General features: G+C 41.8%; 1 protein-coding gene and 1 non-coding gene across 2 annotated transcripts; both read right to left on the bottom strand.

Annotated features, from left to right (window-relative positions):
• Positions 1 to 2,974: 2,974 nt before the first annotated feature.
• On the bottom strand, positions 2,975 to 19,626 carry Snx5 (sorting nexin 5). The gene is made up of 14 exons (XM_085696815.2): positions 19,514 to 19,626; positions 19,195 to 19,277; positions 12,410 to 12,514; positions 11,708 to 11,818; positions 10,154 to 10,275; positions 9,490 to 9,613; positions 8,764 to 8,859; positions 7,158 to 7,263; positions 7,001 to 7,076; positions 6,187 to 6,226; positions 6,008 to 6,094; positions 5,079 to 5,238; positions 4,443 to 4,528; positions 2,975 to 3,671 (listed from the first exon to the last, which is right to left on the bottom strand). Exons 2-14 carry the CDS (start codon positions 19,243 to 19,245, stop codon positions 3,621 to 3,623), a joined length of 1,215 nt encoding a protein of 404 aa, XP_085552941.1. The 5' UTR covers positions 19,246 to 19,277; positions 19,514 to 19,626; the 3' UTR covers positions 2,975 to 3,620.
• Positions 15,325 to 15,564, bottom strand: LOC125413906 (small nucleolar RNA SNORD17). The gene has a single exon (XR_007236085.3). It is a non-coding gene; the product is annotated as a small nucleolar RNA SNORD17 (small nucleolar RNA).
• Positions 19,627 to 19,639: the final 13 nt, after the last annotated feature.

Here is a 19,639-nt window from a genome sequence, read left to right as displayed (position 1 = left end):
TGTAAAGGGGGGTTGGCAAATACCAACCCAGCAGACATTAAACAAGCCAACTGGTCCCAGCCCTGGCCTTGGCTCATAAGAACGCGCATGCCAATCCACCAGACACACTGCCCATCTGTAACCCCAGCACTGGGAAGTCAAAGCCTGCGTGGGCTATGAAGTGGAAACTGTCTCAAACAGACCAATTTCCAAACAACACCTAGGCTGTCTCCTCTATCACTGACACCTAGATCTTTTAAGGGTGGGAAGGATTACAGCGGAGGCCCTGATGCATGAGAGATCTTAGGAACCTGAGACTGTCAAAAAAGGAGTGTGGGTGGAACAATGAGAAAGGAGAGGACTGAGGACTTCCAATTACACTTGCTAAGAAGCCGCTGAGCACCAGGTGCAGGGAAACTGGCACTGTTTCATTATGACAAGACCATCTGGATGGAAGCCAGGCAGGCCTGAGAGGAATGGTTTGTCCGTGCCACTCAATAAGCATAAGGTTCTGGGTTTCCAATCCCTAGTACACACGAACATGTGAATGCATGTTCATGAATGTGGTGAATATGCACACACGTGCAGTGTACATGTGGCCCCAAATTAAAATGTAAATAAATGAAAGGTGAAGTTTAAACTTTTGCTCCTCAATTGCATTAGCTACCTTTCAGGTCCTCAGTATGGAATAGCCAGAGTCAAACAAAAAATACACACTTCCCAGTAAAAACTTAAAATCTCAGATCAAAAACCAATGCCAAATACTATACGGGACATGATTCAGGCTAAGCTGAAATACGACTCCAGTCCAGTTGGTACGATCCACTTCCCAACAAAGACCCTTCTCTAAGTATCCTCAGACCTTTCACTCCTCCTGCTGTGACTTCTGGAATCCACTGCAAGCCAGGAGTCTTCTCCAGCATTCAAAGAAGCCAAAATCTGCACTCTCATTGGCCCTTCCCTGTCTCTATGGGAACTTTTCAGACATCCTTTCTGTTCTCTCCAGATTTTCTGCCCACCATCCCAGTTGGGATCCTGATGCTACCAACAGATCCAAGGAGCCTAGAGTCCTGTGGTAGCTACAGCTGGACTTGTAAAAGCTGGCTCTAGCCTGGTGTTCCCTCTCCAGTTAAGCAGTGAACTCACAGTACGGGAGGATGTGAAGTACGACTCATAAGAACTATGCCAAAAAATACCATGAGTTTTGGGCCTGGGTCACTGACAACCAGCCTGACCAGCCAGAAGTTTGCATTCGCAGTTTTGAGGTTATCTTTCAGGATTACAAATTGTTTTCTTATATGGTTTAAACAGCAACCACAGCCCTAGGTCATTTCTAATCCCACCCAAATCATAGGAAAGACCTGAGACAAGTTGCAGTCAACAGCCCTAATAAGCAGCTACCTGTCTACATTATCTTCAAGGCATGTGAGGTGGAAGCCCTAACTCTCCACCCCCCATACTGCAAACCCCCCAAAACAGTGCTGTTTCATTCACCAGATGAATTTTCGGCAAATGGGCAAAAACTGAAAAAAACATCATCAGGACTACCAGAGACCTTTTCTCAAAAACTAAATACCCAAAGAACAAACAAGCTTTTTCTAGGTAGATGAGGCTAGTCCTGAACTCAAGAGATCCACCAGGTGTATGCTGGCACTACTCAGCAAACAAACTTTAAAGGAGCACTGAGAGTGGGTGGAATGCAAGCCTGGCGACTTCCCTTCAGTCTCCCAAACCCACAACTGGAAGGACATGCTGAGAGCTGTCATTTGACCTGTGCCCAGGCCCACACAATAAAATTCTGTTTCCCAGGCCTCTAGAGACATTCTGGAGATTACTCCAAGAGGAAAAGCAGCTGGGGCGGATCTAGTTTGTACAACACCCTGTGTTTAATCCCCACCCTTCTCCCCAAAATGTCCTTTATTACATCCTGATAGAACAGTTGGAAACATCCAAAACTACGCTAGTATCATGGACCATTTCCATCCAAGATGTGTGTGTGTATGGAGAGAAAAGAAACCTGGAAATGTTTGCAGTGAAACAGGTCTCTGCTTTTATTTCACTCATTCTTATACTGCTCCAATCAAATATGCACTTTCATGGTTGACCAATGGCAAAGGTTAAGCAAATCTGTGGCAAACGCACTGCAAAACCAACCCACAGATCCCACACATGCAGAGGTACACTGGACAGAGATGAGAATGTCCCTGGAACTCATTTCCAGCTGTGCTTCTTCCAGACAGGTCACATGGACTGGCTTTAAAGCCCTATTACTTCACAGCTACTTGATGAGTTCCAGAACACAAGGGCCTCAGTCAGGAAGGCTCCCGACTAGGAACCTCAGGCTCACTAGTCTGGCACTCTGTACTAGTGGAGAGGTCAGGTGATTGGACATTTCTCTTTCTATTATGATTGACGTTTTAGTCATGTGACACAAAAAAACCTGCAGGTTAAGGCCAGAACTAGACTTTGCCTGCCGCCTATCGGCAGAAAATTGAGCAAACAAGACACTTGATTCTTCCTATGCTCAAAATACCATCCAATAGATATCAACCTTTACAGGTAACTCAAAATGAACCTCCAATATACAGCAATATGAAAGACTAAGGTGTAACTCATACTCACTGAGTGGAGCAAGGAAACTCACCCTTTTAAATTTGTGTGTGAAGCTTCCTAACGTAAACATGTAGTTGCCATAGAAGACCAGGAGTCTAATCTAGAACTAGAATACAGTCTGAATTATGACATCCTCTCAGAATAATAATAAAAACCCTCACATGTCCACAAGGGAGCAGCTCTCAAGGTGTAGTCCAAGCCCATCTCCCTGAATTCTTGGCTTGAATCCTGAATTCAAGGCCAAATCTTGTGTAAAAAAAAAAAAAGGACAGGTAAAGATTACAAGACTGAGCAGATAATGAAGCTTTTCTACCTGTGGAGATGCCAATAACATTCTTGAGACGCATTCTAATCTTGTTTTCTGCAAGAACACTCCATATGGTAACATGGATTATTTTATTATATACTTTCTATAAAAACATCCAAAGCACAAACACACATGACCCACCATCGGGGAGCATCAGAACCCCAGATTCTCCTTTTCCCTCAAGAATTTATATCCCCAGTCACAAAAGTGGAGCTGAAAAGATATATAAAGACAAATGAGATCTTGCTTGTTACTGTACAAGCATCTAAAGTGATCTTGACGAGAGGAGCAAAATCTACCCAATTAAGCAAGCGCCTGCCACCTGCCCACAAGCATTTACTATTTGCTGTAATTGGCACCTGACATGTCTGTAGGGGCACAGGAAATGTTGAGACAGACACAGGCCAAGCTATTGCTTCTCATTTCCAGAAGGCACACATCTCTATACCATTTATTAGTAATTCCTGACAATCTATAGGAGAATCTGTTAGATTCTACCTACTTTGAGGTATTAAATGCATAAGAAAAAAAAGATTAGTTATGTCCAAGTAACATGCAATGAAAATATTTTTAAACCAACATGGTTAAATGTTAAGATTTTTAGAAATCAAAATATTTATTCACATGATTTTTAAACTAGTCAAAGCTATTTCTTTTGCAGTAATGATTTAAGTGCAAATGATGTTGGCTTTCACACTGGTGTCTTCAGAGTAAAAACAGGTCAGTTGTTCTTGAATAAGTCAATGCAGCTCTGCAAGAGGGAGACATTGTTCTAGGAAAAAAAAAAAGGTATGTTCATGGAAGTGAATGAAATAAACCCAGTTTTCCTCATGAATTCTGAGTGGGCTGGCACTTTCCTCCAGTCCACGGAGCTAGTGGCCACTTAACCTGTACTAGCACCTTGTTCTGTTAAGGCCAAAAATCAGAAAGATTAAAAGAAGAGACTTGATAAAACCCCAGTAAGGATCGCTGCTGTTAACAGGGACCAAATCTGTTGCTAGGGCAGTGATCTACGGAGTCCACCCAAACCCGATTGTGATTTAAATATAGGATCAAAATTCTTTAACCCATGGTTCAAGTGCAGGATTAAGCAAATGCCATTTAGTTTCTCTGCCAAGCTACCACTAAGTACATACCACAGAACAATAAATTTTTAGTTTTTACTTTTGGTCCCAACACTTCAGAGGCAGGGAGATATATCTCTGTGAGTTCACATAGCTATAGAGTTCAGCTGCCTCAAAAACAAACTCAAATACTAACATGCCCCTTTTTGGTATGTGTAACTGAATGGCAGCATCTCACTAGTCCAAGTTGCACTCAAACTTGAAATCCTCTTGCTGATAGCAGCCTCTTAAGACTTATACCACCACACGAGGTTCTGAAGAGCTTTATTAACAAAAATCACAAGATCTTGAGAAAGTGGCCTGTCAGGTCTGAGAGGGAGGCAAGAAAGACTACTCTAAACCTCAAGTCAATCTATCTCCACAATAGTGGGACAATCACCTGGCAAGTCCCTAAAATGCAGGGTTAATAAAGAACTCACCCTGGCATGCTTTATTTCCAGTTCAGACATTTCGATGAGGTTTTTTCTAAATGCCGCCACTCTTTTCCGTTTGAAGTTTACCAGTTCTGTAGGAAGAGTTAAAATTACCAAACTATGAGGAAGATCAATTTTTCCACTCATAACCCCTTTCAAATGACCTCCAGCACTTTCTTATAGCACACATTGCTGGTATATGGGCTAATTCTTTCCTCCACCTTGGTAAGATTCCAGACATGGACCACCACACTTCCCTTCCTTATGAAAATTTGAAGAATAAGGATGACTCAAGTTCATTGTCCTATCATAAGAGATACTCTAGCATTTTACATTGAGGCTTTGTTTCCCATGCCCATCAAGATACAGAGAGCTTCTGGTACTCTGTAAGAGCAGCAAGCAGTCTTAACTACTGAGCCAACTCTCCAGCCCCTTCCCAACCTAACAGGAACAGTTAAATTTTCTTTAGTACTAAAATTGACCTTTCTTGTATTACTGGGGACAAGTCCATAGCCTCACAAATGCTAGGGAGATAGTCCACCAGAACTGCATTCCAGCCCTATAGGGAGGAGTTACTTCTGGATAATTTGTTTCCAAATATTTGTTTCCAAATAAGAATTGAGTACAGAAGAAATGCTCCACCTTCTTTTGCAGATTCAGAAAGCTGTTCAAACTTCTGGCAGCATTCCTGCTGGTGAGTCTCAGCCAACTTGACATCTTTGCTTTTTAACCGGGCTTTGTCCAAAGCTTTGTTTGAATTCTCATAGTCAATTAGGGCTTTTGTGCGTCTGTATAGCAGATCCTGGAAAGAAAATTAATAGCTATGACATAATCTCCAGCAAACAAAAGAAAAATATTATGTACTCGAAAATGAAATTGAAATGTCTAGACACATACAAAGGTAGACTAACAAAAGCCGAGTCAGTAGCCCATTTCTCCAGCATTAAGATTTTATTTTTTGCAGTTTGTGCATTTGCACACAAGTCTGGAGGTACACCTGACATGGGCGCAGGATATTAAACTCTTAACTGAGCCACATCTCTCTAGCCCCTTTATCCAACATGATCTCAAAATGTCACAAGGTATTGAAGATATAGTTTATTGGTATAGTACATGCCTAGAATACTCTAGGATTGATCCTTAGCATCAGAAAAGCGCTAAGGTGCTCCACCTCTAAAATGAGCGTGCCCAATTCCCAACATTTTTTGATCAAGTTCATAATCCTCATACAGAAAAGAGTCAACCACCCAGAGAGGAACATCCTGTCCCTCAAATCCCATTTCTGGAAATCAGCAGCACCAGGAGCCACCTCATTTGAAATAAAACCATGTGTCTAATATCCTTGAAACCTACTGTATAAGTTCTAGGTCAGTAAGAGGCTCTGCTTAAGAGGGTAAAATGCATGACAGAGGAAAAAACCCATAAAATTATTCTTGGGACTAAACACACACGCGCACACATCTCAAACACTCGTACCCCAAGATAACATTCCTTTGAGCCCAAAGGAACTATTTTAAGCCTTAAATTTCAATTAGGCAAGATACTAGCACTGCTAATGGGCTAAAGCTTACCTTTGCAGCCTCTATGTTGAGCATGTAGTATCGGAGGAGTTCTGTCAGTTTTAAATCTTCATCTGATGAGACTCGACCTTCCACTTTCTAGTTTAAACAAAGGTCACCAGTTACCACCCAGGCAGAAATCAAATCTAGGGGCCTTAACTAAATATTACCAAAATCAACTCACAACTTACCCTCAGTTTTTCAAATAGCTCTGCAACCTTCAATAGGTACCTGAAAGCATACAGAAGGTCACAGTTCTCTATGATATATAGAAAGCTATCATCTCTTAAACTGACAATACTTATAAGGTTAGCTGTGTTACATGCCTTTAGTACCAGCATTTGGTAAGCAGAGGAAGGCAGATTTCTGTGAATTCAAGGCTAGCCTGGTCTACAGAGTGAGTTCTAGGAATGGCTCCCACCCCCAAAGCACTCATCTCTTCTGTTATTCAGATGTCTCAAACTTCTAAGTCAGAAGGAAGTGTGTAAGGAAAAACCTGAGAATCCCAGGACTGAAAAGTCTAAGATATGACCAAGGTCAAAACTCTCATAATCAGGTCTCCCTGAAAAAGTTAAGGGCAACACCCAGCAAAAAGAACCAAGCACCAAAAGGCCAGAGAGTGATCATTCAAAGGTAACCATACCCTATAAGTAAAGTACATTTAAGACTTGGATACTAAAAATTACATTTGATTAGATTATGTTTCAGAAGAGAACTGAAACCAGTATTAATACTTGGGTTTTTATGTGTCAAAAGATGGCGCTTTACTCATATAGCTCAGACTTGTCTCAATATCACTATACTAAGGGTCTCTGAATATCTGATCCTCCTGCCTCCTAAGTGGTAGAAGTACAGGGCTTTGTAAAGGCTAGGCCAGACCTGTCCCCTTTTCATTGTGCCTCACTGTAGAGAAGATCAGGGAAGAGTAAGTAAAGGTCTATGGGTTGAACTAAGTAAGAGCCTTGCATAAGCTAGGGAAGCACTCTGCCTGAACTACAAACTTACTTTTTGATGACTGTGGGTTCTTCTAAGGCCAAGCTATGCAAGCAGGCTGCAGTGTGGATGTAGTCATCTGCAACACCTGGAGAAACAAGCACAGATCTTGTTATCTGAGAAAAACACACACAGAGCTGTAAGTGGCCAAGTGGGTAAAGGTACTGACTTTTATGCGATCTGGTCATTCTGTCAGCTTTAGCACAGGAATCCTTGATCCTGTTGTAATAGTTAATAAGGAAGTTCTTCTCTTGTTCAAAGAAGTCATCCACCTCCTAAAAAGGAAGGAGGAACGTAAGCAGAAATATCAATAGAGAAAACATGAGCAATCCAACACACTTGTGACTGAGGCATAATGACTGAAATGAGTCTAGATTGAGACCCTGTCTCCAATCTAAACAAAGTGGTTATTAACAATCCTAAATTTAACCTGTACACACTAGCACACTAGATTACGATGACTTTCCTACTTACAATTCCCAAGACTGACAACAAATCAAGTACTAATAGGCTGCACTAGCAGAGCATTGTGCGAATGGCTCTGAATTCTTGTGTAGCACCTAGCCTTGCATACCATTTGTATTTGTGTAACTTTGTGTCCATGCTTTTGGCTTGTTTTTTGATTGATTTCAGACTGACAATTTGAGGGTACCTAGCAGGCCCTTGGCAGGAGGGCAGCAGACCCACAACACATACACACAAACCTCACACCATATTGCCTAAGGAACTCCATTTCCAATCTTTCTTTTCTCTTAGCACCTGTGCCCAAAGCTCCTTTATCAATCCCTGGAGGCAAAGCCAGATACCAGAAAATAGCTGTCAAAAATCACTGTTTATAAAGAATAGGAAGGCACTCAGTGTGAAGAAATAAGGCATTCCTGAACAAGAATGGAACTTTTTTTTCATTATCTTCTAGGAGCTCTATCCATTCTACAAACAAAAGCCAAATGTTAACCTTAATCTTGACAACATCCAAAAACAGGGATTTCAGCACATAGCAACATCAGTAAACACGTCCTCTTGTACTAAGTACATAATATCTAGTATATGCAAGATTTAAAATTTAGTTCCCACAAGGCCTGGTAGCAAGCACCTTTAATCTCAGCATTTGTGAGGAAAAGGCAGGAGGACCATGACCATTCAAGATTACCAAGTTGAGTTCCTGTCTCAAGAGAAAGAGTGAACCAACTCCTTATGTGTCCAGCTAAGCTGGCACCAACATAACTCTGTGGTTCTGAGGACCAAACACTGGCTTCCACACACTAGGAAGTACTGCAGAACCAGAGCTACATACCTAATACTTGTTTTTCTTTTTTTCAGACAGGGTCATGCTATGTCAGTTTGGCTCCTACCTAATACCAGGTTCATAGATAGCCCTGTGACACCTTGTTCTGCTATAGCTTATTTTTTTTCAATAAACTAACCTACATCTTTCCAAAAGGATCCAAGGATGAAAAAGTTCATGTTGAAGAAAGAGTATTTTGAGAAAGTAAATGAAAATTAAGTTGCCAGGTATGGCGATACATGCCTTTAATCCCAGCACTTAGGAGGCAGAGACTAGCAGATAAGAGCCTGCATTTGAGACCAGGCTGGTACAGCACAGCCACAGTTACAGAGAAACCCTGTCTTGAGAAATTCAAAACGGCGTGGGTGGGGGACAACGACATGGAACCCCACTGCCTAAAATGCCTGTCTTATAAACACTCCCCTTCTCCAAAGAAAACCATCTATTCCCGTGAAACCAAGAATTTCCTGGAACAGCCCAAGCTTCTTACCTTCACTCCAGAAAAAAGGACTTCATCAGCACTCTTCACCACACTTTTAAAAAAGCCACCAAACATCTCTTTGGTATTTTTCCGCCTAACACTTAGCTAAAGGAAGAAAATTCCAGAAGAAGTTTGATACAGCATCTGTTTGTGCTAGCATCTCTTAGTAATCACACAAGAAACACGTTTCCCTAGCAGAGGTACTTTAGTTCTTCCTCAAACCATTAAATCTAGAGCATTAAGTGGCTAATAATGAACGCAGACTATCATTTTCTAAAAGGCAAACCTAACATTTCTGAATCATGGAGGTATCAAGTCCTATTTGATCCAATTGGTATCAGGTCAAGAATTTAAAGATGTTTTCCCCTTTGAGACAGTATCTCACTATGCAGCCCCAGCTCTCCTAGAACTTACTATACAGAGAGACTCACTGAACCTCCAACTCACAGAAATTTACTGGAATTAAAGGCTGCATAAATCAGGGCTTGCTTAATATACATGAAAAAACAGACTTAAAAATTAACTACAAAATAAAGGTACATGAATTTCAATTCTTCCATTAAACAGAAGGAAGGAAACTAATTTAAAGGAGGGGTGTTCTTGCAGTGGTTTTTTCAAAGTGAGCTATATATGGATAAAGCATTGCTTCTCCACCTTTTTCTGTACAGATAAATTTAAACTCAAGAAGTTCATTATTTTAGAATTCCAACTATGGAAATGGAAAAATTGCCTTACATCCTGATCATATTCCAGGAAAACATGAAAGTTGCGGTCTTTACTGAGAACAGGGTGAGAAGAAAGTCGCTGAAGAAAAACTTCATGGGAAGACACAGTCTTCTTAAAGACAGCAAGATACTCACTGAAAAAAACATGTGCATAAAGAATTCAATTGGCATTGCTCAATTCCTGCCCAATACACCTCACTCCTTAACTCCATTCTTTCTGTTCATGATCACTAAAGAAAACACTGCAACTAGACTTGACCTAAACACTATAACTCAACTCAGTAGCTAGTTAACATGGTAGCTGCCATTTTGGATGTAGTAGAATAAACCAATGAAGGTAAAGTGCTGCGAATGGTAACTGAATTTGCTGCTGCAGAGTCTGCGACCCCAAGCTTACATGCAATTTGCGGTCTCATAACTAGCTGGTTTGTGTGCAAACTTAAGATGTTAATAATCTGTGGCCCTGGCCTACACTTTGAAGACATCCATGTGGTCATTCAAAACTCTGCGACAGCATAGCTACTATCTACAGTGAAGTTCCAGAAGCACGCCACCTAACAAGCCTAACTCTACAAAATGTGGTCTCAGAAATAGTTCTATTTTTAACATTAAGTCTTTTGTCACTCGGTTCCTGTGTGCTTCTGACAGGACAGAGAGCAAGAAAATTCACTCACGCTTCCAGTTCTTGCTTCATCTTGGCAAATTCTTCTTTTGTCATAGATCCTTCTCCTTCTCCCAGTTTCTGCATCTTCTCTCGAGGGCCATCAAAGTCTGGCTTTGTAGGAGCAGGAGGGATCTATAGCAGAGACGAGTAATTTTATCCCAGTGGCTATATATATGGTAGCTGTGATCTCGTCAATACTGCCAATAAAGATGGCCACTCCAATGGAGGGGGAGGGAAATCAGCAAACCTAATTCTTTCTGACCCTTTAAAAAGGAATTATCCTAGTTGGGCATGGTGGCAGACCTTAATCCCAGCATTCTTGAAGCAGAGGCACAGGGATCTCTGTGTTGAGGTCAACCCGGTCAACAGAGATAGTTCTAGGACAGTCAAGGCTACACAGAAAAAAACTATCTCAAAAAACAAAACCTCCTCACAGTAGAGCATTGAGTGTTATCTTTTCGGTTTTAGACAAGTGGCAGAGCACCACAGTACACACAACACTTCTTCACTGTCAGCTTAGAACAGGTACAATCAATGCTAACGATGACTAATCACTAAGCACAATGCTTCCATACACCCCAAAGATTTCCCATTTCTGAAGCTTCTCATTTTGGTGCTGGAGATCTAACTCAGGTAGAATGTTTGATCCTCCACATCATAAAAACCAAGTTTAACTTTTTAATTACATTCCTGAACAAAAATCAAGTAAGTATCAATGATTCAATGTAAGAAATTACAGACAGCTATGGTGTACAGCACCCAGGAACAGAGAGACAGGACTCAAGAGTTCCAGGTCATCTTGGGCTGAGATCCCTTAACAAAAAAAAAGAGAGAAATCACTACTGGGCAGATTCTTCCTTCTGCCCAGCTGAACAGGATGTACATTTTAAATCATTGAAAATCTAGCTACGACCTCTGCCAACTGTCTATCACTCTAAGTACCACTGAGGAATTTTACCATATACTTGTACTCAAGACATCCTGTAAATTAATTCTACTGGTGCCTGGGGTGGCTGTGAAGGGGACACCAAAGGGCTGGAGAGATGGTTCAGTGGTTAAGTTCAATTCATAGTGGTTGCAAGCACCACTATGTAAAATAATCCAGTTCTAGGGGATAAGACACTTCTCTGATCTGTGGGCATCCACATTCACAGACACAAATACACAGATTTTAAAATAAATTGTTCAAAAAGACAGAAGAAGCCAGGCAGTGGTGGCTCATGCCTTTAATTCTCGCAGAGACAAGCGGATCTCCGTAAGTTCGAGGCCAGCCTGATCTATAAGCGTTAGTTTCAGGAGAGGCTCCAAAGCTACAGAGTAACCTTGTCTCAAAATAAGTAAGACAGAAGAGAAAAACCAAAAATAAAGTTAAGACTCTGCACAGACCTGTAGGCTCATCGCTCCTGTACTAGTCACAGATTTTAAATGTTGTCAACAACAGTTAAGGGACAAAAATAGTCAGAGGAAATAACATTTTTACAAATGACTGCAAAATACATAGTCTCTTTAAATAAAAAGCAAGGCACAAGTTAAATAATCTGATTTTTCACTAAAATGAACTTACAATAAGCCCGGCATAATCTGTTGTTTCAGTAAGAGTGTCATGCAGCCACACGAAGTCTTCATGCTGCCTTGTAACAGAAAACTCTGGGCTCTGAAATGTGGGCAGTGTGGTCTGTAAAGAGAAAAAGTGGTAACCCACCATTAAAGATTCATTCCCTAGGCTTCACTATACGAGCATCACAATCAATATCACAAACCTAGGTAGCTTAACAATCTTATCTCTAGGAAATACTCTGCACAAGACCTTTTGAAGTTTGCTGTGTATAAAACAGCAAAGATTAAATAAGTTAAGTCCTAGGAAGTTAACAACTTTACACTGAACCCTACCCCAGTCGCACACAGAACATCAACACATCATTGTCTCTATCACAGTTTACTAAGGTTCTGAAAATTGGCCTTGGCTTCCTTTTCAGGTCAGTGATTTACCTCATATGCAAATGAAAACCAAAAGGAAGAGAGTTAAAGCTGTGGAAGTGGTTATGCTAACATCTGCTTGTTAAGGGCTCCACCCGAGCTTAAAGGAACAGAAGCACAACACATGGAGCGGAACCCTCAACAGGCAAGACAGAAGCTCAAGTTCTCAGAAGTTTGCTAACTACCCCTATTTACAATAATCATTTCAGCTCAAGAAATCTTTCCATATTCATCTGAAAAGGCAACCTATAATAGTAGTAGTTACTACAAAAGTTATTCTATCACTTACCTTGGTGTGCACTGTAAATTTGACCTTATCTCTCTCACTGAGAGCATCAGGTATGTCAATCTGAAGCGAAGGGTCAACATTCAGGTCCACAGACACAGATCTGAGCTGAAATAATTACCAGTCACATGTTTAGTTCAGAGAGTTATTTCCTACTGTTCCCATCCCTTTATTACCAAGTAAAAAAGGGTCTACACTAGTTCAGACTGGCACAACCTGAGATGTCACTCTCAGGCAAGAGGATCCTGGGTAGAAAGGTCTCAATATAAATCCGGGAACTGAAACTCTAGCACCACCAAAACAAATGACCCCCCAAAAAGCAAACCCTTTCAAGAAATGGATTCACTAAACCTAGCTGTTTTTCTTCTTCATATCCCTGAAGCTGAGTTTGGCATGTCCCACTCCTAAGATCAAACTAGGCAACACAAACTGGACTTGATTCGAGAAGAGGAAAAAAAAATCTCAAAGTTGGATACGGGAAGGTGGTTATAGAAAATATACCATATGAAATAAGTTTTAGAAAGCATTTTTCAAAAATAAAAAAACACACAAAACCAGACATTCAGAAATACACTTAACTACCTAGCAGTGGTAGCACATGCTTTTAATCCCAGTACTCAGAAGGCAGAGGCAGGTGGACCTCTGTTGAGTTCAAGGCCAGTATGCTCTAAAGGTTGAGTTCCAGGCCAGGGATACAGAGAAACCCGGTCTTGAAAAAAAAAAATTTATACAAATACTACCATACCAAAAATATCTGACACCTTAGTATAAGCACGTTTACCCAAATGCACTCTGCTCAGTTTCCTACATGCCCATGAGATCCCTGCAGAGTCCACAGCTAAAAAAATGCATTCTTACAACAGAATACAGAATAAGCTGACTTATAGAACATGAGTTTTCTTCTATAATCAGAGTATATGTCAAGAGGCTGAACACACTTGAAAGCCTGAAGTTCAAGAGAATATTAAAATCACAACTTTATTTAATTCTGATATTTCTAATAAGCAACCTTTCTTCTCTATGTTATTAAGTAGACACAGCCTCCAAAAATTATCAACACATAAACTGCAAAGGCAAGCTGTCATTTCATCTTTCATGACTGTTATGATTAGGTGGGCTCTTAGAATAGAAATAAAACCAAAAGCCAGGTTTCAGAAGTTGCAGTACTAGTAGATACACAAGGCAGCCTATCTTTGGAACACTTCTCTAGAGTGCATTTTCTTGAACTCAGCAACAATGCCCATACTTCTGAATAATCACTTCCTTATTCTTTTTTTTCCTTTGAGACAGTTTCTCTGTAGGGCCCTGGCTGCCCAGTTGAGTAACTATGTAGATCTGTCTGGCCTTGAACTCAAGAGATTGGCTGGCCAGTCTCTGCTTCCCAGGAGCTGGGATTAAAGGCATGAGCCACAACTGCCTGGCTCATTCCCTTATTTTTAAAGTCACATATCCAGGTTACTAGAGTTAATATGCTACTCAGTGGTTTTCAACCTTTCTAATGCTAACTAATTTCTCATGTTGGTTAACCCACAACATAAAATTATTTTGTTTGGGTCACACTTCATAGGCACAATGGAATAGGTAGGCAGGAATGTTGATTGTTTCTCTCTTTTGGAAACTTGCAGAGCACTCTTGGTACCATGAAAACTCAAAAATCTTTCCTATTAGGTCATTCCCAACTCTGGATTTCTGGGCCCTGTGTCTTCAGCAGTAGTAGGGACTTACCTTCTACCCTTGAAACAACCAAGGGCAATACCAATAACCTTATTTTGGGGGAATGTCTTAGACGACTAAGATTTACCTCTCAAAAATGGTAAGCATGCTTTAGAAACCAGGTTTTTCATGCCTGGTGCTGTAGGTTTTGTTAGATTGCCATGGACTCTTGAGGAGTATCCTCAGCCTGGACCCTATGAATCTTCCTTCGAAAGAAAAATTTGTGTATTTGTGCCTATTGGTCTGTCCTCCTGTTGCTAAGGCCAGTCTGATCCCAGGGAGCTAGTGTCACAGGCATGAGCTGTTGACATGGATGGTGGGAACTCAACTCCTAGAATCTGAAAGCAAGCCCTATTCGAGGGTGACTCTGCCCCTTTCCCTGGATCTCGAAGCTTGAAGGTACTGCCTATTACTTCACAGTATCGGCCAACTATGTGCCTAATTTGGGATAAATGCCTTGGGGATAGAGGGGAAAATTCATTTAAATCAGAAGAAGGAAGGTAACCATGATGGTAACATGCTTCAAAACCAAATCCAACCTTGGGCAAGCCCGATTTTTATTCTAGTTACCTCTTGCTGAGATCCTTTAAAATATTTGTAGAGCAAATTTAAAACAATATCCACTCTCACACAAACTTAGTATTTCCCTACCACATCTATCCCTTAGCAAGTATATTTACCCACTTCACCAGAGTAAAGAAGCATTGTTAAATATCTTTTTGAGGAAGGCCTGGTACTTGCTATGTAGACCTTGAACTCAAGAGACCTACCGGCCTCTAGGAATTAAAACACTGCTGGTAAAGCTTTAAAACTGTAGTCTCAGCACTTACAAGGCTGTGGCAGAAGGCCAGCTGGTTCCAAGTAGCTAGAATGTTTAAAAGACGTGACTTCAAAACCTCAGAACACAGGAGAAACAAAAATGAGATATGGTAATTAACTGCTTACGTTGTCAGAGTACTTGTAAGCTCTCCTTTAGACCAGTGCCATACAATCAAAATGCTTTGTCAATCTAGCCCAGCTTTTGTAAAGTGTTAAGTCATACAGCACCAGGCAGTGCATGTGGATGATAGAGGCCAGCCTGGTCTGAGCAAGTTCCAGGAGAGCCAGGGCTACACAAAGCAACCTTGGGGGAGGGAAGGGAGCCTAGTCATATGCAACAAATGTAAAAAATAACTTATGAACATGAACTAGAAGGGCTGCAGGAAGTGATCAGATTTGCACCACTCATCTTGGTGAGATGGAATCCAGAGAGACCCATCCCTGCTGACACTAGCCATTCTTACCAGTAGTAGTCTACCAACACACAAGCAATCCACAGTAGAACACTGCAGACAGCAGGGCATTTGGAGCCTACTCAGCCCCAAGTTCCCAGAACAGGAACTGAGACTGGGAAGAAGGTCAGTGCAGCGTACTCAGCGAATGGATAAACATAATCATCATTTCACAAGGCTGCAAGCCCAGGTGCTAGTCAGAATATTATGGCAAATTGCTACCTTAGGTCACATCAAGAGATCTTAGCTATCTGGACAATTATCAAATAATTGCAAAAGATTCCCCTTCCCTCCTTTTAGATCCCTAAAAGAAGGATCTTCAATGGCTTACTAGAAAATAAGTGCTGGAGCCAGCAAGAAGGCACCTGTGGCCAACCTGAACATATAGGTCCCTAAGATGGGGTTTGTGTGTGTGTGTGTGTGTACAAACTCCCAAGTGTCCTGACTTCCACATATGTCCACACAAACTAAAAAAATTAAAAAACAGGAGGGTATGCGTTGGCAGTGAAGTCACTATTGGAAAGTTAGATCATACAGAAAAATTTCTAAATTATGTATTACTGAAGTAAGTTTAACACAAGGTATCTGCCCTGTAGTTAGTTCTCTTCTGATTACAAAAAATTGATATCCCAGCACTCTGAAAACAGGCAGGCAGATCTGAGTCTGAAGTCAGCCTAGTCTCAAAGCAGTTTCAGGACAGCCATGGCTGTTATACAGCCCTGGAGAAACCCTCTTTCAAAAAAACAAAATTAAGGTACCAACAAGATTGTAATCACACTACATTTTTGAACACTTGACTAACTTAAGACATTCTTCTCATTCAACTGCTCAAACAGGTTTGTAACACAACATAATGTCCAAACAGAATAATTTTTTTAAAAGTATGTGTGCGTGCTACTAGTCTACGAGGCAGCCTGTGCTGACCTATATCCTGATCATGCAGGTTAAACTTTCTGAAACGTGTGTTAGGATTGCGGGTACTGTCTTTCAGGGACAAAGTTTTGTGAGCGCAGTAGCAAGGGAACCTCGGCACTGGCAACACAGCTGTACTACTGTAATGGTGAATTAAATGCAAACTTGAAGAAGCTCCCCCTTTATTTATCACCTTTGATAAAGTTCCTGATAACATCTGGAAAAGACTTCAAGTTTTCACCAATTCAAGTTGAATGTAGCATGCTATTTCCTTTCACAATCCATCAACCACAGATCTAAACCTTTGCAAACTTCACCCCACCCATGACACCATTTTAGAAAGCTGATTGAACCTCATGATTTTCAACTAAGGGTAAATCTGCTCAGTGCCAAAGAACATCTGATAAGAGAGGTGGCCACTGTCATCTCCAGTGAAACGGTCAGCTATGTGTACTATAAAAAAGAAAGCAGGAGTAAAATTAAGGTTCTAGATCAGATGCCAGTCACTTACAAAATCTCGTCAAATAAGCACTTAGATCATACCTAAGCCAAACCCAGAAAACCACCTAAAAGCTGGCAGGCCACTTTATACAGCCAAAACTTGAATGCATCATAACCGGTTGAAGTACCAAATGGAACACTAAGATACCATGTACAAGTTGCTGATCCAGAACTAAGGCGTAGGCAGCTTTGAGAAGACACACTTCCTTAGTCCTATGACTGCAAAGCAAAACTTCACCGCACAAAACTGATAAATTTAGACTAGTTACAGTACTGATCAAAGTTCAAGGCTGTCTATGCTAACCACCACAGTTAACACAAGTGTCTATAGACAAACAGCAGCAGAAGGTCGGAGCACAGGTGTCCTTTCATTAAGTCCACATAACCAATCCTCTAAGACAAAGTTTCAGTCAAATTATAGGCACTAAGGATTGGATTAAGACAGACAAGTTACACTAGCACATTCCTAGCCCTCTAACAAGGAGAAAGTTTTCTTGTTCTTGAGACAGTCTCACTATAACCCAACTATCTACCAGGCTGGTCTCCAGAGATCCTCTGGCCTCTGCCTCCTAAACGCTGGAATTAAAGGGATATGCCCTTTCAGGGTTGGTTTTTTTTTTTTGAGATGTGTCACTAGCTAGTCCAGGCTGGCCATGAAGAGAGCCTTCTACCCCAGTAGGCTGGAATTTCAAAGAAGGAACACCACTTCCTCTAGTCAAAAAAATCTCAAGCTTTTCAAAATCGAATAACTATCCAGGTACAAACAGAACACCCCAACACAAACAATGCTGTTGCACCTATCCACCCTAAATTAGATGGACCTCACCAAGACAATGAATCTGGTATGATGTCAAGTACGACTTTCAGTAATTGGAAGCCTGACAAAAAAGGTTCACGGCACTTAGGCATAGATGCTGAGTCCCAGTGTTCATTTCCCACCACCATCCCCGCAATTCTAATTATTAGTTTAACTTCAGTCATTAAATCAACTTCAAGAATTACACCTTCATGGAAATGACAAACTAAATTAGAGCATTTAAATAAAATTGTAAAATATATTAGTTAACAAATTCGCCCAACTTGGACTCCAGTACCATTTTGACACTTGTCAAATTTCCTTCAGGTAAATTCTACCATTCAGACCAGATCCGCCAGCCTAGTACAGATCAGATAACAAAAACGAAACCACGTGCTATATAAGCAGTAATTTCCCTCTATTTCTCTAACTCAAACGGGAAAGCAAAAGCTATGCCAATTTTCTCCACTGTAGGTATGTATCTGCACGCATTAAACCCTTAATCTTCTCCAATTTTGCTGGATCAGGGTGACAGCGAACTCATTTTTAAAACCTATTAGTAATGCGAACAAGTCTTCTTACATAGCTCATTCTACTCCAAGTTACAAGGACACAGGCATCAGAAAACGAGAAAAAAAATGCCATCAAAATCCCACCTATTACCTATTATAAAGGCTAGGGGAGAGAAAAGTTGCTAATTATTCCAGAGTAAAGCAAATAAAACATCACGTACAAAGTTCTATTTCAATACAGTCCCTTGTTCCAACAGCACCGTTGTTGGAACAATCCAACTAGTGTTCCGGACAGGTATTTATTTACTATATGCAAGTATAGTCCATTCAAAAGCTTTTTACAAATCTAATACAGGTATTCTTAAAATGTTAAGAGCTCCTAATAGTTCTTTAGGTTCCTTTTAAACTCATGTGCTGGAAAAGCTATACTGACGACTCTGCACACAAAATTGTGACTCATAACCTACTTGTGCAGAATTCAAATTTAAAGGACCAATAAAAGTGGGATCTTTAATTGTCTACATAGTAACCCCCGTTTATTTGCACCAGACCTCAAGATATTTGCAGCCCGGGGCTCAGATTAACACACAAGATTTACTAAAAATTACAACTCCCACAAGGACACAAATAGCTTTTTTTTTAAGTTGCAAGAAACACGCTACAAATTCTTGATGGAATTTTCCCACTTGCTTAAACGAAAGGCCGTTTTCTTAAAAGGGAGAGGGAATCGCCAGCGAACCTCCGATTCGCTTTCCAATTACCAAGGAGTTGAGTTTCAGGAATCTTGAAACAGACTAAGGTAAGGTCTCCAGGTTATCAGCCGCACTCAAACGACTGGCAGAGCGTCTGTCGGCTCCGCACCACGAACTCAAGAATCGGGGTCCCACCTGGCCAGAGAATGAGGGTGCACTAAGACCCCCACATGAAAACATTTACAAAAGGAAATAGGGGTAGAGGGGAGCTCCGAGTCTTGAAGCGCTTCCCTTGCGAGGACCGCCCGAACCCCCAAGAAGGAACAGGCAGCCCAGGAAGGCCGGCGGGAGCTCCGGCCCTAGGGAGGTAGCGAAGCAGCAAGGACCTCACCTTGCTGCGGTCCTCATCCTGCTGCTCCAGCAACTCGGGAACCGCGGCCATGGCGACGCGGGCCTCGAGCAGGGGCTGTCTGGCTGTGCGAGGAAAGAAGAGGCTGGGCCGCCGCCGGGGCGCCTTTCAGGGGCGGCCGCGGCCCCGCCTCCGCCGGCCTCCTTGCCGGACGGCGGCTGGAGGCCGCTGGACTCCGCCACCATCCCAGCAGCCCCGGGCGCGGGCCAGAGGCACGCCACGTGCTTCCCCCAGAGCGGCCTCCCCCGTCCCCGCCGCCGTCCATCTTGGAGCCGGGCAAAGAAGCAACGCGGGGGCCTACCCTCGCTCCGTGCCACGCGGACACCGGCGCCGCAAGGCCGGGACGGGGACGCAAGATCCGAGCCCTCTCCCGGAGAGGCGCGCCTCGAGAAGGAGCGCGCGCGGCGGCACGGGGAATTTATTGCTC

Source organism: Myodes glareolus, chromosome 10 (genome assembly GCF_982192425.1).
Source record: "Myodes glareolus chromosome 10, mMyoGla1.1, whole genome shotgun sequence".
Classification (NCBI taxonomy): Eukaryota; Metazoa; Chordata; class Mammalia; order Rodentia; family Cricetidae; genus Myodes; species Myodes glareolus.
This window is presented reverse-complemented; position numbering and strand designations above follow the sequence as displayed.